Source organism: Bactrocera tryoni, chromosome 4 (assembly GCF_016617805.1).
Source record: "Bactrocera tryoni isolate S06 chromosome 4, CSIRO_BtryS06_freeze2, whole genome shotgun sequence".
Lineage (NCBI taxonomy): Eukaryota > Metazoa > Arthropoda > Insecta > Diptera > Tephritidae > Bactrocera > Bactrocera tryoni.
In genome coordinates this window covers 38,616,689-38,641,615 of record NC_052502.1, presented here as the reverse complement: position 1 = coordinate 38,641,615, position 24,927 = coordinate 38,616,689, and the positions used below count along the sequence as shown (strand labels likewise).

The following is a 24,927-nucleotide window of genomic DNA, read 5'->3' as shown; positions in this document are numbered from 1 at the left end:
TTAGCTGTCATTTTACATAAAGACATATTACGTCGTTAAATTTTTGAGGAAGGTAAGTTTTAAATAGATTTTATAATTTCTATTTAAATTATAAAGATTTGTTACAGTTTTTTTTGTTAAAAATGTATGCAGAAGGTGTGCCAATTCACAATAATTTGAATTATTTGCCGGGGATATAGCATTGCATATATTGATTTATTTAGGATGTAGTATGTATATAACTTAGGGTCAAATAACTAGAACAACTATCGTCACAAAAACGTTTAAGGTTTTATTATAATTGTATATTAAATATACATTTCCACAGGAAAAGTGTGTCTGTTACAGTTCCTTTATTTAAAATTCTTTTTTCGGAAAAACGAATTATTGTGATCAGGTAATTTCTTTGACAGTAGTTGATAATTTGTTTCCTTTAAACCTTTACAATGGTCTAAACGACTTGTAACAAATTGTTAATTATAAGATAGGGGCATTGGTGAAAGTGTGAACAATCACTAAAAAGATTGATTAATAAGAGAGGTGGCAGCTCCTTGTTTTGTTTTTCTTTATTGTCTACGGTTTTTGGATTGGATAGTATTTGTAATAATAATTAGGGAATCCAAGTAAAAGTGCTGAATTTTATGGTCCTGCTATTGTGTTTTCATAATAATGATATGTAATGGTGAATTACTAAGATTGGGCAGTAAAATTGTTAAAAAACTATAACCATGAAAGTTGATACAAGTAAAATGAAAAAGAGTTCGTCGGAGCTTACGCCAGAATGCAGATTGCTCATAGATCAATTAACTAAATGTCGCAGTAAAGTTGATATTTCCCGGTTTCTTGAAACAGTGACAGTTTGGACATATGGAAAGTGTGAACTATACCACTGGACTCATATTTTGGATCGTTTTGACAAAATTTTAGAGGAAGGTGCAAGGCAGGTGGATGATAATGAGTTCATGTTATATTGCGATCTAAAATTTTCCAAAGAGGTATTTATTATAAACACTTATGTATTACAGAATAATGAATTCTGTTTGATTTATTCCATATTGACCAATATAACATTGTTTTTGTGTATAAAATCTTTGTTTTCTTGATAATTAAAAATTGCAGGCGAAATAGTTAAAACTATTTTCGTGTCTAGTTATAGTATTTTATCCATTTCATCAATATCATAGAAAGTTATTTAGAAATGAACTATTAATGTTATTAGTTACATCAATGCTTTGTAGTTCCTTTTGTGGAGCAGTGCGATATATATGTGATTACTGTTTTAGTTCACTGTTTGTTTAATTTCGGAATAACATCTATGTTTAATTAATTTTATACCTCATCGCAGCTACAGAAATGTGTATTCTATGTTTTCACGCATTGTTGTTCCAGCGCCAGAAAGCATTCTTAAAGTAATTTATATATGTTTACATAGTTTTCAAGATATTTCTATTTAAAGTTAAAAACTTAAAAGGTATTGCTTGCTATTTCAATAAGTATTACACACTTTGCACACATTTTTTTAAAATAAATATACATATATTTAATTACACTGTATACATTGAAATGTATATATGAAAAATATAAATTAAATGTGTTTGTTTTTTAAATAAATCCTTAACTAAGTCGACGACATAAAACAATACGCCGGGCAGACATCGGATTTCAGACAAACACTGACCACCACTCACAGTGGAGCCCTAAACACCTTCACCGTGACTATCAAATCACCACCCATTGCAGACGACAAGCTCGAGTTCACACGAGTATGGAAAGTTGCACTTGTGCAGATTCATGTTGGATACGGTAGCAAGTTAAACTCGTACTTATCCAGAGTTAACTCAACATATCAAATACATATATAGTATGTCCAGAATGCAATGAATGTCTGCATGACCAGCTACCCCTAAAACATCTGACACCCCTCTCCCTTTTTTCCTACTCCGTCGAAAGAGCACGTTTCTGGGTTTACCGTTGAGTGGCCTCGTTGAGGACTTATCTTAACCTTACCACCCTAATGGGAACTAGATAAGCGTTACAACAACAAGATCTGATTTAGTTATGCATCTATGTGAATGCTATAAGATATACACTGGACAAAATAATAGACAGTTTCGGTACTCTTTCATTTCGAAAATTAAAACTGCTTTGATTGTGCAGTCGATCAGCAGGTGCTCCGGGGTTTCAGGCTCCAAGTCGCAGAACCGGCAGTTAGCGCAAGAGGATTGGCCCATGTTGTACAGATGCCTATTCAATTTGCAGTGGCCGGTATACCATGCGACCAGTAGCCTGCCTACTCCTTCTTCCTTGCGGAGTGGCTCCTTTATGGTATGTGGACCTACCCCAATAAAGGGTTCGCGCACCATTATCTTTGGCATTCCTGCCTGTCAAACGATTCTGCACAATGAATGACGAAGCCCCCACCAGAGTTATGGGCACCTGTAATAGCTCGCCGGATATTACGGATTCGGATATTACCGATCCGGATATTACCATTGCTAATGGTGGTCTGATAAATAGCATAACCTGGCGACCAATGGTAACTCTCGCATCAGACCATCTGCATATAATTATCTCGATCCAGAAATCTCCCGATTTTGTTTCTGTGGACAATCGTACCTTCGTTAACTTTAACAAAGCTAACTGGGTCGGCTTCACAGAATTTACTAAGAGCACCTTCAACGCTTTACCCATTCCTATGGACGTATCCGTTGCCGAACGTCAATTCCGCAATGTGATCACAGCAGCTACCACTCGCTTCATCCCGTCTGGAAGAATAGCGGGACTCCGCCCCAATTTCCCAGCCGAAGCAGCCGTTTTAGGTAATCCCGGGGATCCACGCATAGATACCAATTTGGAGATTCGGGGATTGGTAAAATATCATAAGCGGACGAAATGGATAGAGCACCTGAAGTCCTGCAACCTCTCCACCGGTGTGAGTAAGCTTTGGGCTACTATCAAGGCTTTGTCTATCCCGAAGAGACATGACGACGGAGTTGAAGTTCAATTCAATGGTCGTTCCTCTTCGGACCCGAAGAAGTGCGCGAGCTATTTTAGCTAACAATTTACACTGCACCCTCGGTAGACAAAACCAAGCGATGTGTTAACCGACGGCTGCGCAAAATGCGACTGCGCGACATTTACTTTCACCGATGAGGAGGTTCAGAATGTCATCAACATATCGAAATCTTCTAAATCCATTGGCCCTGATAGGATCAACATGCTTATGCTAAAGCATCTAGGCTCGACGGGAGTAAGCTATCTTACCAAGGTCCTCTACTTGTTGCTGACCCCTCTTCAAATACCCGATGTGTGGAAAGTCGGAAGAGAGGTCCCACTACTGAAACCTGGGAAACTCGCCAACAAAGGGGAGTCCTATCGTCCGATAACTCTCCTCTCCCCAGTAGTGAAGACACTTAAAGCCTTGGTACTCCCGACCTTCACTTACCATCTGAGCCTAGCCAGCCACCAGCATGGATTCCGAAAAGTGCACAGCACCACCACAGCACTTAGCGTCATAAACGCTCAGATAGTTCGTGGCCTCAACTAGAAACCACCCTGCGAGAGAACGATCCTCGTAGCGTTGGACTTGTCAAAAGCTTTTGACACAGTCAACCACACAACGCTATTGCAGGACATGGAGAAAACCACGCTTCCTCCAGGGTTAAAGAGGTGGACCATTAACTACCTGAACGGTCGTCAATCATCCGTACTGTTTCGAGGTGAAACATCCAAACTGAGAAGAATTAAACAGGGGGTTCCGCAGAGTGGTGTCCTCTCCCCGCTACTTTTTTAACTTCTACATCTCGAAACTCCCACAGCCACCAGAGGGAGTTTCCTACTTTTTTCGTTTCCTCACTCAGACATATCCAATATATGTTCTGCATGCAATGAGTCTCCGCATGACACTGGTCACCTCATTGCATGCCCTGCCAACCCAAACCCGTTTCCCTTTGGTCCGACCCCGACGAAACAGCACGTTTCTTGGGCCTCCCGTTAGATGACGTCGACGACAACATGGATAACCCTTACTATCCCAACGGGGATTGATACTCCGTTAAAAAAACAACATCGAAACCAGTCAACTACCTAAATATTCAAGTTTCAGAGTTGTTAAAATTTGGCGATTTTTACAAATTGTGTATTGTTAATTGATTTAAGGGCGTACTTAGTGTGAAGGTAAAAAAAGAAAGTTTTCTTATTTCGATATGTTATAATTTTAAAAATTGTTTTTTGATTACAGCCTTCCATAGTAGATAACTCTGTTCAATCTCCCCATTAGTTTCTCTTTAAACGCGTTTTTTTTCTCAAAACTATATTTTCCAAATTTTCTTGAGTTTTTACTTGGTAACTCGGAGAAGTGATGCGATCATTCTTTTTTTGTTGTTTTTTGATCTGATCAAAAATCCAATTTTGGCGGACCCAAATCGACCAAAATTGTGGGTAAAATTCAACATTATTTTATAAAATATCGCTATTTTATCAATGTTTTTGGACAGTAGTTACGGACAATGTCTTCTGGTAAACAATGATGTTTTCTAGTTTTAGAATCATTCCAGCAGTAAAGAACCTCTTTTTAGCGCGTCGGAGATTGCGTGTAACTCAAAAATATTAAATATTTTTAATCCAAAAATTTACAATGTGTCCTTAAAATATGTGTGGGTACAGTGAAATTCTGCAATATGCACAGCACCGGTTATAAGTGCTCTCATAACCGGAAAATTTTCATAAACATGTTTTCATTAATATTTTCATATAAAACCAATCCATATATGATTATTTTAAAAAAATTTGTGTTTGTATTAAGTGGAGAAGAATTTATTTAGTATTTAAGAAATATATTATATATAAATATAAAACATATTTTTTAATAATAATACCCAACGATTACCCTCCTCCCGCCCAACCACTTGTTGTTAAGAGTAGATAAAATAATTTTTTTAGTGGTAAAGAGTGAGTCTGTTAGATCAAATGTGCTGGAATGCGAATTGAAATCATGACATATACGGCGGAATGGTTCGTTTAACTCAAAATTTGTTCTAGTATTAAAAATTTGTAGACTCACATTTCTTTAATAAATTTTAATAATCACTTTTATAAATGGTTTCAGGATGTTCGTCTGTTACTTCTGGTTTTGAATTTTACTACTTTATTGATTGAACACTCGTTTTCAAGACATCTTTATAATTCGGTAGAACATTTGACCCAATTGCTGTCTTCTCAGAATATGGATATTGTATTGGCAGTTCTGAATTTGCTGTACATGTTCTCTAAAAGAAGTAATTTCATACCGCGGTTATCACTGGAAAAGAAGGATATGCTTTTGACGAAACTTTATAATATTGCTGAGGTACAATTCCTTATTTTTTTTAGATCTCATACTTCACTCAAATTTATTTACAGCGCTGGGGAGATCCAAATTATGGTTTGGCTTTAATTGATTGTTGCATTAGAAAACCTAAACTGGAGTTTTTATATCAACTTTCAATTGAATACTCAGATGAAAACGGTCAAGTAGTTTTACTGGAGATACCTGATATGGTGAATACATGCAAGGGCTTACCCATCTCAGAAGTGGTGAAAGCGATCTGTGGTCATATGAAAAACCCATCGGAGACAGTTAAGGTAAGTGGAAATTAAAAAAAAAAAAAAAAAAATGGGTTATTTCGATGTCTGTACAAAAATTAATATCCTATGCAGGTACATATATTAGCTTGGATTATATTATAACAGAATGACACTGCGACATGTTATCTATTGTGGTCTTTCCTCTTATTATATCACTTCATTTAGCCAAGTTGTATTAAGTAGACTCTCTGAATGCAGATATTTCGATTGAAACATAATTGATTTTGTTAGTTAAAGAAAATATTAATCTAGATTTTTTTGCTCTCGCAACTTGTTGCAAATGAAGTTATGTTTAGGATGTCGATAAGAGTTGAATTCCCAATGTATGTGCCTTCGTCCGTCCATGCAGGGGAAAACTTTACTTAATTGAGTAAAATTTGATATCATTTGATGAAACTATGTATAGAAGGCATTTGTGATTTGAAATATTTTTGAGGAGTGGGTGACCAGTAATACTTTTAATGCATGTACTTATCTCTCAAAACACTAAAGCTCCATATATGTATCAACCAAATTTACGATATTACTTTAGCATATCTTCATACAATATGAAATGGATGAAATCGGATAATAATTTCTATCACCCCTACATAACTGCTACGTGACAAACTACAAAAAGGCGATTACACGCTAAAAAAGTTCAGCTATACTGTCTACTTATTTAAGAATAGAGACATATTATTTCGGGTCCTTCAAATCGATTGCAACTTAGAATCATCGCTTTTTCCGTACATTTAAAAAAAAAAGAAAAACTAATAGCCGGTTATACAAAAAAGCGCAGATAAATGTGTGTTTCTATTGTATATTCACGAAATTCATGTGATTGATTGTGGAGGAGTAGAATACCTAAAATAGTTATATTAATCTATTAATCAGTTGTTTGTGAGGTCTCGAAGCAATGTGGGATATACTTGAGTTGTTTTTAAGTTGACACTTTCTTTTTTTTAATATTAAGAAATAAAAATTGTTAATATAAAGACTGTTATATATTATAGTAAATAATACATATAACAAAATCAAAAAAATCGATCGAGATAAGTATAAAAAATTAAGTAAAATCAGAACAAAAAACTGAAATAGCAAAAATCCTATACTTGTAGATGCGAATTGCACATAGGATTCGTCTTGTATCTGGTTTTAAAGATCAAAAGTTACGTCTCCAGTTTGTTCAAGCCCGTCTTCAAGCAATCTCGGTACTGATTTACTCTAATGCTTTACAAGACAATGTTGAGAGAATTCTATATTCCGGCTTTGGTGAAGAACTGTGCGAATTAATAGATAAAGAGGATGTATACTTAGTTGAAATTCGTGCTGCCGTTCTAAGAACATTAACGTCTATGTTGCACTTCGACCGAAATCCTAATGTACCAAGGTTTGTATCTTTCTTTCATTAATTATTATTATAATAATTTAAGGATGTTTTTCTTTTAGACCAGGTTCTAGGCTGGCAAAAATAATACAATATACAGGAGCAGAACGTCAAGGAGGCATTTTACCACTTTTAGTCCGCGATTGTATAATAAGCTTGACGAACGAAGGAATTTGCGAAAAATATCCACTGGTTCTGGCCACCTCATTGTTTAGTCTACTTTATCATTTAGCCAGTTATGAAGCAGGTGGTCATGCTTTAGTGAAAAGTGGTATGATGAAATCTTTGCTACAAGTAATTAATTGGCCCGGAGTCGATTTAGAACACATAACCTTTGTTACACGAGCTGTTCGGGTCATTGATTTAATTACCAATATCGACATCAGCAAATTTCATCAATGTAATGGCCTTAATATATTTATTGACCGCATGGAAAAAGAAATTAATTGCTGCAGAGATGCTTTAGATAATTTGGAAATAAAAGTGGAATTTATAGACGATATGGAGCAAATTTCAAATGGTAATAGTTGGTACTGTGGTGTATAGCATACAAAACAACATTTTTTTTCATCCGTCATAAAACTTCATTGAAAATTTAATAATTAGAACATGCCATTTCTTTAATCACGATTTTTTGATGGTTTTTTATCTTCAGATCAAGGAAATGGGGATAATGCACCACCAGAAACGTTCGAAGATAATGAAGCTTATGTTGGAAGGAGTGAACTTCAACGAGACACCCGAAAGTATAGTAGAGTCTTGAATGAAAAGTCGGCGTCACAATCACCGGTAACAGAGCAAGACGGCAAAAAAATGGCATGTGTTACTCAAAGAGCAGCCTTATTGAAATCTATGCTTAACTTTCTGAAAAAATCGATTCAAGACCATGCTCATTTTAATGGTATGCGAAATATAATGGAAAGTTCCTTGCCAAAATCTTTACAGCACATAATATCAAATGCTGAGTATTACGGGCCGTCATTATTTTTGTTAGCTACAGATGTTGTTACGGTTTATGTTTTCAATGAACCATCTTTATTATCATCTTTACAAGAAACGGGTCTCACAAATATAATCCTTCGTTCGTTGCTACAAAAAGAAGTACCAGCCACAAGGGAAATATTGGGTTCTTTACCGAATATATTCTCAGCCCTTTGCCTAAATGAACGTGGCCTAATGGAATTCATGTCTTATGATCCATTTGATAAATTCCTGAGGGTATTGTTGTCGCCAGATTATTTAGTAGCTATGCGAAGGCGCCGGTCGTCAGACCCATTAGGTGACACTTCTACGAATTTAGGTAATGCCATGGATGACCTCATGAAGCATCATCCCTATTTACGTACAGATGCAATAGAAGCCATCGTACGATTACTTCATGATTTAGTTCGATTTGGATCTGATGCGAAATATGTTTGCTGGAGAGCGCATAAGGATAATAGCTCTTCTATTGCCAATACGATCAACCCAACTAACCAACAAACTCCTAGTAATGAGAACAACCTGGAATTAAGGTGCAATGAGAATGATAGCAGTGGGGAAGACGATGAAGATGATGATGAAATGTCTTCTGCGTCACAGCAACAGCAACACCGGCAAAATAGAAATATAGAACAACAAGTGCAAATCCGATTAAATCATGAACGTGAAGCTATTCCTTTAATCGACTACATATTAAATGTTATGAAATTTATTGATGCGATATTCAGCAATAGCTCAAATGGGGATCATTGTAGAGAGTTCGTAATGCATGGCGGCTTACAACCACTACTACGTTTGCTGTCATTGCCAAACTTACCAATTGATTCACCTGTATCTACAACAGCACAAGCAGTTGCCAATGTGTGTAAATCTATTTTGAATTTAGCACATGAGACGACAGTAATAGATATAGCACTCGAAGAATTATCAAAAATAACAAACAATTTGCAACCGCTTATATCGAATTTTAATTTTCCCGGAGAAAGTATACTTTTGCGTGAGTTAATGGCATGTCCCAAATTAGATGATGGCTTTTCCACAGCTGATTACACACCTCTCTTACACAATATGAGCTCAGTTCATGGATATGTGGTTCTTCTAGTTCATTTATGTCGTAACGCTTCGAGTGAAATGCGGCTAACTCTACTAAGTCGTTGGGGTAACAATTCCGGTACTGGCTTACAACTCTTGCAAAGTTTAGTCCGTCTTTATATTTCTTTGGTGTGGGAGAGTACCATTTTGTTAAGCCTGTGCTCCGATGAAATAAATGAAACTGGATTATATGACACAGCTATTCCCGAGCCAACAGTGGGTGCTGACAAGGACGATTTGGCAATGAAGAAATTGAGTTCCATTAAGTTTAAAATAAAAGCGGATGATCAGCTGCGTTATATAAAGTCATTGTTGGCAGCTTCTTCTCGGCTAGGACGTGCATTAGCCGAACTTTTTGGAACCTTAGTAAAACTTTCCGTTGGTACACCTCAAGCTCGGCAACGGCGGAACAATGACTATTCATCAAATACTGTAAACAGTAAGATTCCAACAGCGGACGCTAAGGAAATTGCTCGGGTTCTGAGCTCAATTCTAGTAAATGGCTTCAGCCATGAAAATAACGTAACAAAACCTGCACCAAAGTTAAAACTTACATTTCTTATATGTTCTGTGGGATTTACTGGTCCAATGCTTTTTGATGACAAACGAAGCTGTTTCCACTTAATGATCTCTCAATTTTGTGAAGAAAATGGCTTAGGGGCATTTTTTGATATGTTCTATTGGGCTTTATCTCTAGATAATAGTTCGAATACTTTTGGCTTTGAGAATTGTTTGTTATTAAATAATATTTTACAAAATATGCCGAGTGATACCAACGAATACCCTGCAGGCACCGGAGAATTTATAGATGCCTGGCTACAGTTGCTTGAAAAAATGGTAAATCCCAGAGGAATACTTGATTCACCTTATGCTTTGTCAACAAAAGGTAGTCATAGTTCAGATACTATTGACTTCGAACCAATATTTTACTTAATCCAAATGCATCAACTTGCCATGCATGTTGTGAGGCGCATTTGGAAACGTAAACCTATTCCTAATTATGGAGTATCTATAACGGAAACTATTATGGCGATATTGAAGCATATTATAAAATCACACAATATGATATCCAACCGTTATAAAGCACGTTTAGATGAGATTCAAAATGCGGATAAACTACTTAAACAACGGAAGAAAACTGAAAAGTCTACAGAAGAAGGATTTTTAAATGCTAACCATTTCAAAGTATTGACCGACATGGGATTTGGCCCACAACACGTTATGGATGCCCTAAGAAATACGCGTTCACTTGAACAAGCAACAGAGTTCCTGTTGAATCATCCAGAAGCAACAACTACTGAAATTCAAAATACTCAAAGTATTTCAAATCAACTTAACTCTCAACAAGATGGCACCGACATGGACATTGACACAGATTCGGCATCAACTTCAGGTTTCAACCGAACAAGTGATACGAAAGGAAATTTGAAGTTTAAACAATATGGAGGTTTTCATAATGTTCAAATTGTACCAAATGAAATATTTAATCAGTTTTGCAATGATGTATTTGAAAGAGTATTTGCATTTATGGAATATTTGCCTGAAACTGTTAATACTGGTACAGAGCTTTTATCTGCGCTATACCGACAGAATAATCAACAAAATAAACGAGAATTCATTATGAATCTTGTAAATGGTGTAACCGAATGTATGGAGCAAATAACTAACGTTATAAAAAACGAAAAAATTACGAATACATCTGAATTGGAAAATATTTTCTTTGGGGAAATATCGACAAAACTTTTAATACGCCTTAAAGTCTCAACAATACTGTTAGATGAAAATTATAGTGATATTAGGAAGGAGTTTTGTGCTATAGTCTCCCATGAAAAATTCATGCATATTATAGTCAATCTACTCTATGAGACTGAAGCTTTATTGAATGAACAGACATTAATAGGTGTTAAGCCCCAAGCTCCTCAATGGTTGCAGAACTTCATAGAATTCGTTGACGCAATTGATAACGTTTGCATAATATTGCAACGTAGGGAAAATATGCGAGCCGTATGCACAGATAAATGGAGGTGGTATGATGTTTCGACGGGCAAATGGAACTCATATACAGAAACGAATAATAATTTACTTAAAAATGCTTTTGCAATGGGTGAAAAGTCTCAAGTGATTCACATAGGACGTCAGCGATATACTGTTAATTTTAATTATATGACTCAAGTGAGCGAAGCTTCAGGAAGCCATCGCTCAGTGTTACCAGACTTGAAAATATCGGAAGCTATAAGCTCACTCAAAAATGGAAATACCAATATCAAAACAGATAGTATTCTTACTCGCAGCGTAAGATCAAAACCTGGTGGTGAAGGTGTAATTTATAAAGATGAACTGATTTGTCTTCGTTCATTAACCGGTTTATCGCAGGCTAAAAAAGATTGTGATAATGAGGAAAACATTGTTCAGACCAATGAAAAGGATTCGCCACAAACATGCGCGACGCAATTACAAGAATGTACTCCATTAGGACAAAAGAAAATGAAGGGTAAAAACACCACAAAATCAACCACAAAAAAAGGAACATCTGGGTTTTCCAAACATAACAAAAAGATTATTCTCCATGAAGAAAAGGTTGGATTATCCCGCGAAAATTGTGTTGATATCATTGCCTGTCTTGTTCACTTATTAAGACCTGAATTTTTGGTAGATTTCGAAACAAAGATTTCCATTATGAAACTTTGTGCTCGCTTAACTAAAGATTATGAGAATGCAAAGGCCTTCTATAAAAATGGTGGAATATCACTATTACTTAAGATGCGTCAAGCATGTGGAATGATGGAGTTTCCCACTTATGCTATCGTTATAATACGGCATGTTCTCGAAGCTCCCTCAATTTTACAAGATTCCATTGAAAGAATTTTGACTATACGTTCTTCGCCAACTGTGCCAGTTGGACATCGCGATCTGGTATATTTTCTGACGCAAGTATCATCTGCGGTGGCAAGACATCCGAAGATATTTCTTTTGGCGGCAAAACAGTCGTTACAAGCTGATAATGCTTTGAGTTCGAATTTTCCTATAGATGATTCAAGATTCCTTATAAAGAGTCAAACTCAAAATAAACCCAGTGACACCATCACTAACAATGTTTTGAAAATTGATGAAGCCTCAGAAGAAACAGTAAAAGATATATTGAGAGCAATAATTCAACCTTGTGAACATTATGGCGGATTGTCCACAACAGATGATTGTGATGATAGTAACACAAGGATGGCGGAGACTTCACATATTCAATTAGATAATTCTCAACCTAAAATATCTTCGGCTAAAAAACATGCAGAAAATATTGATGTAAATCCTTGCTGCTGCAGTTGGCATATACCATCTACAAGTCATACGCACCAGAAACCAATATTACCGCGTTCGACTTTATTAAAAATATTAGCAGACGCAGTTAGATCCTATCAGTGTCTAGTGCCGAAAATTATTATCGAATACATATATACGCCGTCCGACAGCCCACTAATTAAAAAGCCACAGACATGCATCTCATTTATTCTAGATCACTTTTTACCAATAACTAAGCGCCAACAAGATCCAGAAGTGAGTATGATGTCAAGAGTTCTACTTTCTTCTTTGTCAGATTGCGTTAGTCAGCCAACAGTTCAAGCGAAATTGGTTGAAGAACTTCATGAAGCGATTGTTCGAACACTAACTGAACCTAGCTACACAGAAAAACATGTTCGTTTGCAAGTTCTTATTGGTTTGATTCCCATAATGATTGAAAGTCCAATGCTGTCGAGTAAAGTGCATTTACAACGTAATAATATGTATAGAATTTTGCTGAAGCAAGGAATAATGACTGATTTGGCAAAATTAGCGCAATATAAAGATTTGTCTAATTCTAACACTCTAACTACAGTACATTCAACTTTACGTCCAATGGAAATTTTGTTGAGACTTACTATTACACCTGGTACTCTATCTTCCAGAAAAATATTTTTTGGTACTCCACCAAATGGCAACAACGCTGTTATGAATCGCCGTTTATATCCAAGGATAACATCACGTATCTCTAATGAAAACTCTGGATCTGTAGGTAGTGAACATGTGCTTCGTGATATTATTCGGAACGTTTTATCTGATCGTAGACAGGCGTTCGATTTTATTTTGAATGGCGAAGATATATTCTTAGATTCAGAAGAACCAACCAACTCCATGTCCACCAGTAATGAAGACACTGCAGAAAATGTACGAGAATCACAACTTTTAGCTTCAACAAATTTGCGACCCCAAATTAATTTTGATCAACTATGGGATGATCTATTGCAAAATGGACATGTAGCATTTTTAGGCAGAAGTTCTGATTCTAATAATGGCCCTGCAGATGGAAATAGAATGGACACAAGAAATAGCCGATCAGATGGCAATCAAGGTGCAAATACAGAAAATGGAGGAAATGGTGGTAGTGATGGCGCATCAACTTCATCTGAACTTGTTGCAACTGTTGTAGATAACTCCACTAATCTGGGGGATGTTAGTACAAGTGAATCTGAATCAGACTCAAACGCTTCTACAGAAAATGAACGAAATGACGATGATGAGGATGATGACGAAGATGAGGATGGTAATGAAGAAGACGTTGAAGATCATAGCGAAACAGATGCCGATGAAGAGACCCGCCAGTTTATTGAAGTTTTCGATCATATTTATGAGCCCGAATCTTCAGAAACCGCGTCAAATGATGCCGATGATGAGGCTTCAGAAGTAAGTGGTAGGAGCGGCGAACAAGTGGTCAACGGATCTGACGCTGATGATGAAGTTTCAGAAGTTAGCGCAAGAATTAGTGAGCAAGTAACTAGTGCTGACAGTAATCTTAATACCGAAAATAGAATGATGAATTCCCCCGAAATTCGGGGAGCTCGTTTGGAAAATCAAAATGATATTTTGTTATTATCCGATCAGGATAACGTACAACCGTCCTCAAATGTGGTTAGTAATATGGTTGACCAATCCTTTGCCGATAATAATCTGACCAATGCAGAAGAAAGCTCAGTGAGAACAAATCCTTCATCTGTTTGGGTAGCACCGAGGCTCGGTCCGACTAGGGCAGATTTAAATTTTGTTACAAATACTGAATTAGAAAGTGCTTCAACCACCAATCATGAGCGAAGTCAAAATAATACCAGCACAGTATACGTTGGATCAACAAATAGCCAAACTACACCAATAGGAAGTTTGATTCAAAGGCGTGAATCTACTAGACGTTTAATTTTGCTCGATCAACAGTATTGCACTTTAATGCCATCATTTAATAATCCGACCGAAGAAGGGCAACTTGATATATTTAATCAAGATAGTTTACATTGGTGGCTCGAGGAAGCTAAGCATTTGGACTTGGAGTCACAAACAGATGCTTGTTTATATATTGCCCATCTTCTAATTCCGTTCTTAATAAGAGCATTCAAAGACAATCAAAAAACCAAATCTATGGATCAACCAATATCCACTACCACTTACAATTCTCCTAATCGCCGCAGTGCTATACCTGTATTCATTCAACAGACAACTAATTTAAATAGTGGATCTGAAAATACCTCGTCGGCTAATGAAAATATAACAGAAAGAAATGAAAGTACTGCTTTATCTACTGATATACAGGAACAGCAGGATCAAATATCAAATGATGGTGCCGGTGAAGTGGAATATTCGAGTGAAGAAGAAAACCCAACAATACTGGTAACGAATGAGGGTGAAACTCTTGAGAATGTTGAAGATGATTTCGAGGATGAACAGGATGAAAGTAGTTCAAATACTAACCCAACAAATTTGGGAGAAGAAATTAACACGGCTTTTGAAATACCACCTGGCTTTGAAATGCGCACAGTGTTGGAGCCATCAAATAGCGAAAACGTGGATAATATAATGACTCAAGCATCACAACATTTCACAACGAATAGGTCAGAAGATGTAGCAACTGAAAATATTGAAGAAGAAGATATTAGGCTAGTGAGTGCCGTAAATCAAGAACTTTCTGTGCCAGCGGTTCAAGACCATCGGTCGGATGATATTGAAGCTGTTTCAGAGGCTGCACCTTCTGGAATGAATGCTGAAGTTCGAGCTGCATTGGGAGATCTACAAGTTCCGGAGGGTGTGGATCCATCATTTTTAGCTGCATTGCCCGCTGAAATGCGTGAGGAAGTTATAAATGAGCATTTAAGAATGCAACGCATACGCCAACGAGCACAACAAAATGCAATTCAAGTCGCACATGATTCTTTAATAGAAGTTAATCCAGAATTTTTGGCTGCGTTACCACCAAATATTCAGACTGAGGTTTTAATGCAACAGAGAATTGAACAACAACGCCAGGCTGCTTCGGCAGCCAATCCCGATGATCCCGTTGATACAGCGGCGTTTTTCCAAAATTTACCTGAGTCATTACGTCGAGCAATTCTTACTGATATGGAAGAATCACAAATTGCAAGTTTGCCTCCAGATTTGGCTGCTGAAGCTCAATATCTGCGGCGCGATTGGGAGAGTCGAAACGGTCCAAATATAGATACGCCACATGTACTTCGACGGTTTCCATCCTCTTTACAAAATCTAACTGATGACTCGCGATGGCATTCGAACTATGATACAATATGGTATGAAGCAGACCGCACTCAGCAATCTCAACATCACCAGCATACAACAATTGTACATCAGCATCAGCAACAAATTCATGGCAAGCCTATAGCACTACTCTTCATGGAGGATGATAATAATTTGCTTGATCCAGATTGTTTAGCAACAATTCTTCTATTTTTATTTACAGAAGACACTAAAATTAATTACACTCGTTTTCATCGCGTTATACGTAATTTGTGCTATCATGCTCCGACGAGATCCTGGATTATACAGTCTTTAATAAGCATTATACAAAAAACAAATGAAGACAAAACGAACGAATCAGATGGACTAATTGTTAAACCCAACTGGCTTAAACTGCGCATAGATGCAGCTTTTGGTTACAAATCGAATGTTTTCATTATTAATGAAATAACACAGAAAAATATTGAGAGCAATTCAACTACAAAATATAATATTAGCATAAATCCACAAGCAGCTCAAATGGTTGTTAAAAACTGCTTAGATTTACTTTTTGTTTTAGCAAGGCATTTTCCACGCAGTTTTGTTCCATTTAAACACGAACAAAAGAGAAAAACTGATCCAGCTACTGAATCGAAAGAAAATAACAGAAATATGAATATATCTACTGGAAATACTTCAGAAGCGAACCGGGAGGCTCTCATAATAGAATCAAATATGCAGCGCAATAGTGCTTTGAACATTACTAAACCAACTCATAAGGTTTCAGATTTGAAATTAGATGAAGGCCCATCAACTTCAAAAGCCGCAGCAAATCGTGGACACAAAAATAATGCGTATGGGGTGAAAAGCAAGCAACTTAAAAAGACTACATATAACACAAACACCAAACAATTTTGGGATGTTCTTTTAAAAATCGATTTGCTTACACCACAAAGACTTACGAATATGCAAGATTTTCCACTTACTTCTTATCCTCGGTGGGAGTGGGAGGAGCCGAGTGTCGAATTTCAATCATTTAATGACACTCCATTCTCGAAGTTACTTGAAATGTTACCTTACAAAGTTATTTGCCGATCTCCCCAACTTACAGATATGCTTGTTAAATTATTAGCTAGTCTTAGTGGGGAACTCCCCAAGGAGAGTGATTTGGACGACAGCAAGTTAGGTAATAAACCTTCTGATATGGAAGAAAAGGGTCAAAGTAATGCAACTAATGTTGAGTTAAAACATAGAGATGAATCATCTATTGACGCTGAAACTAAGTTATACACTACCGGTTATCGTGCAAAAAGTAAACTGTATTCAAAAAATTTTTCACAACTGCAGTTGGTTACTGAAGTACTAACTCATCAATGCGGCACCGTCGATGGGCTTGATAATATTTCAAAACTAATTGTTAATTTGAGCCAATGTTCTCACGCTTCTAATGCAATATTTTTGGAGTATTTATCCTCAGCAGTATTTGGATTGGCAAAAGAAGTTCGTTTAGCCATACAAAATTTACTCGATGAAATTCGCTCCTACAAAGTTCAAAATAAGGTCGATAATGAAACAAAATGTGAAACAGCAATTCAAAATAAAGTTGTACTGGAGGGAATAATGCAAGACCGGTTTACATCAGAAAACGTAATTATTTCGGCACCGAGCAATTTTAAGCCTTCATGTGAATTGCAACTACCGTCTATCAAAAAATTGCTTTCACCTTCTTCAGCTCAATTGTATTTTTTGAAAACTCTTAAGATATTCATACAAGTTCGTGAGATTTTCTACTCGGAAGATCCTGTAGGTATGAATCCAGCGAATAAAAAGCCGACTCTAAGTCAGATAATATCTCTGCAAGATCTTTGGAACACATTAAGTGAATGTTTAGTAGCTTTAGAAGAGTCAAAAGACGAGTATGCAGTTCTTGTATTGCAACCCACTGTGGAAGCATTTTTCCTAATACATGCCACTAACAAAAAAAGTGAGAAAAAAAACATTTCCAACCTTGAAACCCAAAATTCTACCTTGGAAGTAATAGAAGAAGCAAATACCAACCACGCCGTTTCAGCTTCCGACAGCACTGATAAAACAGGTTCGTAAAATTTATTTTGTTATATATTAATTTTATGTAAATATTCATAATTAGATAATGATGATGATATGTAATCCACAGCTTTTATAAGTTTTTACCAACACTTTAATTTCACATCATATGTTTTAAATCAGCACACAAATCAATCGTGCAAAATCGTATTGTTGTGCATCATGCAGTTATCCGAAAAGGGAAACTAAAAATTTGTTCGGTTCACCTCAAGCATTTATAATATCAGATATATTAGATATCTATACAGTCAAAAATCAAATTAAAAACATTTAATAAAATATTTTTGTTTCCTTAATAAAACTACGACTCTAGAGTTTCTAAATAGTTTTTTTTTTATGATTTTCCACTTAATATATATTTTTTCATGTAGAAATACTATTTAACTTTCTCCAATGTATTTATTTTTAGATTCAACAGACATACAAGATTCAATTGGTTCGTTCGAGTTCTTAGATAATATACGAAAGTCTTGCATACGCACAAACTCATTGGAAGTTCAGCAACGACTAGACAAGGAGAATTTTTTGCTTTTTGCAGAAAAACATCGAACTGTGCTAAATCAAATTCTTCGTCAATCTCCGATTCATTTATCGGATGGACCTTTTGCTGTTTTAGTCGATCATACACGTATACTTGATTTTGATGTGAAAAGGAAATTTTTTCAAACTGAGCTTGAACGCATCGATGAAGGTGTACGCCGCGAAGAGAACACCGTTAGCGTACGTCGAGTTACAGTATTTGAAGATTCATTCCGAGTATTATATCGTTTAGGACCAGAAGAATGGAAAAATCGTTTTTACATAGTTTTCGAAGGTTGGTAATTTATTAAAACTTATTTCTATGACCGAAGTATGAAAGCAGGGGTATTGTTTATTTCCTCGATACAGGGGTTGTGAATTGCTTGTATTTAATTTTCGAAAGTGCTAATTGAAACGATCTTCACTTAATTATATTTCGCTTTTGTTAATATTTACTCTGTTGCCATTTTTATTATTCATTAATATTTTAAAATACAGTATACATACATAAAATCGAATGTAAAATTGTGTTCGACTTAAATGTAGATCAGTTGTAATTAATAGTTTGGTACATTAAACAAATATTATTAGTCACGCAACCCTAATAAATTTAATATATTTTTATGTATTTCATAGATGAAGAAGGTCAGGATGCTGGTGGTCTTCTAAGGGAATGGTACGTTATAATTTCAAGAGAAATCTTCAACCCCATGTATGCTTTATTTTGTGTTTCGCCGGGAGACAGAGTTACTTATATGATAAATCCGTCGAGTCATGCTAATCCAAACCATTTGAGTTACTTCAAGTTTGTCGGACGTGTAATAGGTACTATTTTTTTTTGCAAATTTTATTAGAATGAATTGTAATAAATAAATTCTATTTATTGTAGCAAAGGCAATACATGATAATAAGTTACTAGAGTGCTACTTTACTCGATCATTTTATAAACATATCCTCGGAAAACAAGTGAAATATACTGACATGGAGTCGCAAGATTATGAATTTTATAAGGGCTTGGATTATCTTATGAAGAATGATATTTCAACTTTGGGCTATGAACTTACATTTTCTACAGAGATACAAGAGTTTGGTGTTACCCAAGTCCGGGATCTTATTCCAAATGGACGTAATATCGCTGTGACTGAAGAAAACAAATTCGATTACGTCCAATTAGTTTGTCAATTAAAAATGAGTGGTTCGATTCGTCAACAGTATGTTTGAGATATATTAAAAGCATTTAAGTTAAAAACCAATAATACTTTGCTTTCCACTTTCACTACAACTTACAGGTTAGATGCCTTTCTAGAAGGTTTTTACGACATTATACCAAAACATCTAATTTCAATATTTAACGAACAAGAACTTGAATTACTGATATCTGGATTACCTGACATTGATATTGAGGACCTTAGAGCAAACACAGAATACCACAAGTATACATCCAAATCTTTACAGGTAAAAATAAATTTTGCCAGATAAAATTATTCATCTTATAAAATATTATTATTTTTTTTAACGATTGACTTCTCTTCTTACAGATACAATGGTTTTGGAGAGCTTTACGCAGTTTCGACCAAGCTGATCGAGCTAAATTTTTACAGTTCGTTACTGGTACATCAAAAGTTCCTCTCCAAGGTTTCGGATCCCTAGAGGGAATGAATGGTATTCAAAGGTTCCAAATACATCGCGATGACCGATCGACGGATAGATTACCGTGTGCACATACTTGGTAAGAACATTTTATATTTAATATGTTAATATGGCTTAGTTATCCTTTTTGTCATGATTGTCTTATTCGTATACGACAATCATACAAACATGTGCGTGATATAAAAAACATATAATTTAAGACCTTAAAGAGTTATGAGTTTGTAGCCACCAACAATTTGAATTTGGCCCGAGACAATTTATACCAGAGTTTTTATTTACTACTGTGACGTGTCTTCCATCTATCACAACATGATCAATCTGGTTGGTGGCTTTCCTTGGTCACATCGTCCTTCCCATCCGTCGGGGCATGGGCACAAATCAGCGATATGTTGAAGAACTTCGCTTTGATGCGGATAGTGGCTGGACGTTCATCCACCGGGGTGAATGTCAGTAGGTATGCAGGGACGGTGTCTCTCTCCCACAGCGAATCCCATACGAATTTACGGTACCACAAGGCCCCATTCGCCTCAGTCCTTATCCCGTCCCTCACATTTCTTGGACGGCGGTGATGTCAGCCTTTACTCTAACGAGGACATCAACCAGCCGGGCACTGGTACCTTACCAATTAAGGGACCGGACATTCCAGGTACATGCCCTCAAATCGTAATCCTTAATACGTTTGCAGGGGTCGTCGTCAAAAGGGGGGTCACTTAACCGAGACCGTTGTTCCTTTTCATTGGTGGGGTTTTTTACGTGGCGGGTCCCAAACCCAGCACACAACCCTGCTGAGGGGATGTTTCGCCTTCTCATTTTAATTCGCCTTCATGTTTTTTGGCTACCCACGGTATACTTGGTCTAAGACCGAAAGTCGTGAGCTGCTTGAGCCATAAGTAAAGGAATCGTTATTGACCACTCCCAAGTGAGTGGCGGTTAGAAAACTTTCCTCACTTGCGTGAATTTCTACACATGGGCCCTATCCCAGGCAATTTATTCGACCTCTTAGAATCTGTAATCAATTATTATACACCCTATAGGATGTAGAAATGTCAAAATCGAAAAACTGATATTTGTCAGTCGCTTACACTCTCGATCATGAAAAAGGCCGTTTTGGCATTGTAATGTTTACATGATATCTTTTAATAAAGATTAATCAAATTAAGCCCTGTCGAGCTAATACTACTTTTTAAGTTCAATCCAAGTTATGCCTTTAAATAAAAGAAAAAAACAAATCACAAGTTCTCAATACGGTTGAGAGCAGGACTATTTCCGGGCCATTAAAGAGACTCAATCCCCAAAATATCTTTCACAGTTCAACTGTTTAGTTTTATTTGGTGAGCATGAGCTGAAGCTCTCCACCCATTTCTGGAGCAGTTTTAAAACAGTCCCTCAAAGATATTCGCATTACATAACGTCTTACTTTGACGTCCGCTTCCTGGCTGGCGGAGAACACTGTCAGTTCTTACATATTTTTGTTGCTTTTTAAACTTAATAATGTCTATTTTCTGCTTTACCATCGTTTTCACTTTAAATAGACTTATTTCACCAATTACTCGAAACAAAAAATTCAATTAAATTAAATTTTTGCGACCCTAACAAATATTAAAAAATGGAAACTTTTTGACTACTTTACATTAATTTTATTCTACTAAACATAACTGTTTTAAATTCTAATTAATCTTGTGTTGCATTTTACGATTTCTGTCAAAAATTTTAGCAAAGCTTCCAAATATTTTGAAGAGTGCTTCCCAAAAATGTCAACTCAGGGTTGTTATCTGCGTTTTCTAGTACAATGGCTTCAACGGCCTTCCGCAAACTGAAACAATGGTAAACCGTATAAACTGGATGAAACTTTGTGTGAAGGCATTGCTCCTAACATGCTTACTATTGATATTGAATATGGATTTTTATGATGAAAATACACTAGAACAGTTCTCTTATATATGTATATAGCCATTCATCATAATTAGGCTAGAACAATAACTTTAAAGTATTTAACTATTAACTTAGTTTCAATGATTAGAGCTGTAACCATGCTTTATGAAAGATTTTGCAGAACATGGTTTGCGTCGCACGTTCGGTGTATGATTCCAAAACGAGATGTCCACCGATCCCGACTTTCACAAGAAAATTTTGTTCAGCGATGAAGCTCAGGGTAAAAAATGGGTACGTCAATAAAAAAAATGGAATGCTGATAAACCATAAGCTATTGTTGATACGCCGTTACATCCTCGAAAAGTCACTATTTGGATTGCTCTATAGGCAGAGAAAGTCATTGGTCTATATTTCTTCAAAAATGAAATATTACAGTTAATGGGGAACGCTATATAGCCTTTATTTATTAATTCATCAGACCCTGACGTTGACGCAAAGAAAGAGAATATTCGGCCCATTATTGCGGTTTATTTCTTTTTGACAACTACATGTTTAAAAACAATCTTTACATATTGCAGAATCGCACATCCAAATATGTTACTTTTTTCCCAATTAATATAATTCTCAATTTCATAATGTAAGAACAATTTCATAATGTCTTCTTCCCTGTGTTTGTTGACGGCGAGCTTTGCTGTAAGACAAGACAATGGAGACATATCGACCATCTATCATAATATGATCGATATAGTTTTGAACTTTGCTATCCGGAGACAGTCAAGTAGCTTGATAAATTTTCTTGGAGAGGTTTCGCCATGGAGGCTGAATTTTCCAACTGTTGTACCAAAGATGTCTTCCAAAAGCGAAGCGAGAAAAGTCTTTTGTACTTTTAAGCACATGCACATCGATTCCATTGCCCGGCGTCAATATCGTGCAATGATTGTCGACCGCTCATGTAGTTCATAGTCCACCTCTTCAAGGGCAGTGGTCGGCATTTCTTAGTACAATTCCTATCGTTCAGTCGAGATAGCGACGAAATGATATCACGCATGGTCATGCCGCTGAAGCAAATATGCTCTGCCCGAAATTTAAAAACAATAAAATGAATGTATTTATGGTTCAACATACAGTTAAACTTTCTTAACTTGAACCACCATAATCGACAAAAAAGTTTAAGTTAGAGAGGCTTCGAGATATTAAAGTTTTCATCATAGCATAAAATTTTTTAAAAAGCTGTAAAAATAGATAGATACACAGTTTTATTTATTTACTTCGCATATAGTGCCTATGTACATAAAACATGTATTTTTGGCTGAACAAATACTTTTTGCTTGTTTGTTTTAGTGAAACGATAAACTAATCTCTTTAGTGCTTTGTATTGACCGTTACATTATTTTTGGATTGCTGTTGAATAATTTCTTCTTCAGGATCCTCTTTGTTTTCCATAGCGCTAGAAGCCATAATCGTTCGGTCGGTTGAAATATTCAGTTCTATAATATTATCTGTTATAAATCCGACTAAGCAAACCTCATTGTCCACCTCATTATAATCTGTAATACTAACATTTGAAGGAATAAATACACGTAGCTACTTCTATATGAGCAACTGTTTACAAAGTGGGACTTCCCCGAAAAGTGCGACTAAGAGAATCATGTGCCAATTTAAAAGTTCGATTTATGGAAGTAAATTTGTATAAAATTTTACTTCTATTGCCTATTCAAGAGTTAGAGTTATGGAGAACTTCAAGCTAAAGAAGTTTGATGCAAGGAAATTTGTATGAAATTTGACTTCTAAACGCTATTGCCAATTCAAGAGTTCGAGTTATGCAGAACTTCAATTTATAGAATTTCGAGTTATGGAAGCTCAACTGAAATTCTTTTAATCGTAATAACGAAACGAAAAAAGAAGCATGGATTTACTTTTTTCACAAAAAAATAAAAAATATTTTCAAAATGTAAGGTTACATAAGTCTCAGTGGGTATTTTTATTTTTGTGCTTAAACAGTCGCTAAAGGGCAATTAATGATATACTGAACCGTCATTTGTTTACTCCAAGCTGATATGATCCGTATTTATATGTTCGGTGGAAATATAATTCTGAGTTGCAACTCTTGACCTCTACACACGTTTTTGGCGTAAGATTAAATACCTCCAGAGCACTATTAATGCAAAGTTGTATTCTGATAACTTTATTTACATATGTTTGATTATACTGTAAAGTAAAACAACCAGATGGAATGGTTTTTGCAAAATGATAGATAACACTTTCGCCAACGATCAAGGTCTACAATTTGTTGATACTCTTCCGCTTTTACTCCAAAAAGGTTAATATTGTATTAATTAGAACATAAAACATTCTCCAATTGTTTAAAGTTAATTATTCGAGTATTAAGGCACATGGTAGTCTTTTAATGCTTTTTAAAGTTCAAAAATGCTTTATCCTTGGTTGTTAATTCGGTTTGCTTAAAAGTCACGGGTTTTGAAAAATATTAAAAAAAATCTCCAATAAAAGGTTTAATGCAACAACTTCTATCACAGGGGTTTAATATCTCATTTTATCTTTATTAGAATATTCACTAATAACATACGTTCGTGTCTGAATTTCTTTGTCAGTCACTATAAAAATATTATATAAATAAACTGCTTAGCAGTTTCTAAAAATAAATTAACTAAAAGCAAAAATTAAAAAATTAAATAAAAATTTTTCGGTATATGACCAATCTTTATAGACGTTTATTAAACTTATAAAGAAACTTTTTTTAAGAAGTGATATCCATATTTTTAGGAAGTATACGTTTTTTACATGGAAGACTTCTATAATTAATTTTTATAATCTGACTTAATACTATTTTGTTTTTTTTTTCAGCTTTAACCAGTTGGATTTGCCTATGTACAAGTCATATGAAAAATTACGAAGCAGCCTGCTTAAAGCCATTCATGAGTGCTCGGAGGGATTTGGCTTTGCATAAATATAAATGAAACTTAACAAAATTAAATAAATATTTTAAAATAATATCACATTTTGTCAAGGAGGTCGCAAATTAGGTAAATGGTGTATTGACTTATATTTGTGTACCCTTCATACATATTATGATTCCAAATAAAAATCAGATTAGGTGTTTATAAAATTGGCCGGCAAAGCGTTATTTGCTTTGTTTTATTATTGAATTCTAATGAACGTCATTGTTTCCATTTCTTTATGTTTTATCTCACGAT

At 35.6% G+C, this 24,927-nt stretch overlaps 1 protein-coding gene across 1 annotated transcript; it reads left to right on the top strand.

The window, feature by feature from the left end:
* The first annotated feature begins 532 nt into the window (after positions 1 to 532).
* LOC120773769 (E3 ubiquitin-protein ligase HUWE1) lies at positions 533 to 24,857 on the top strand. Its single transcript, XM_040102847.1, has 12 exons — positions 533 to 974; positions 5,087 to 5,326; positions 5,380 to 5,601; positions 6,705 to 6,976; positions 7,036 to 7,493; positions 7,629 to 17,663; positions 18,084 to 18,488; positions 18,830 to 19,018; positions 19,083 to 19,404; positions 19,483 to 19,648; positions 19,732 to 19,922; positions 24,578 to 24,857. The coding sequence occupies exons 1-12, from the start codon at positions 708 to 710 to the stop codon at positions 24,678 to 24,680; spliced, it is 12,870 nt and encodes a 4,289-aa protein (XP_039958781.1). The 5' UTR covers positions 533 to 707; the 3' UTR covers positions 24,681 to 24,857.
* Positions 24,858 to 24,927: the final 70 nt, after the last annotated feature.

Bases quoted from the DNA above. Each gene is read 5' to 3' on its own strand.
- LOC120773769 (XM_040102847.1), top strand. From the start codon at position 708: ATGAAAGTTGATACAAGTAAAATGAAAAAGAGTTCGTCGGAGCTTACG. The intron at 5,327-5,379 runs GTACAATTCCTT...ATTTATTTACAG, and splicing joins AACTTTATAATATTGCTGAG to CGCTGGGGAGATCCAAATTA. The intron at 5,602-6,704 runs GTAAGTGGAAAT...CTATACTTGTAG, and splicing joins ACCCATCGGAGACAGTTAAG to ATGCGAATTGCACATAGGAT.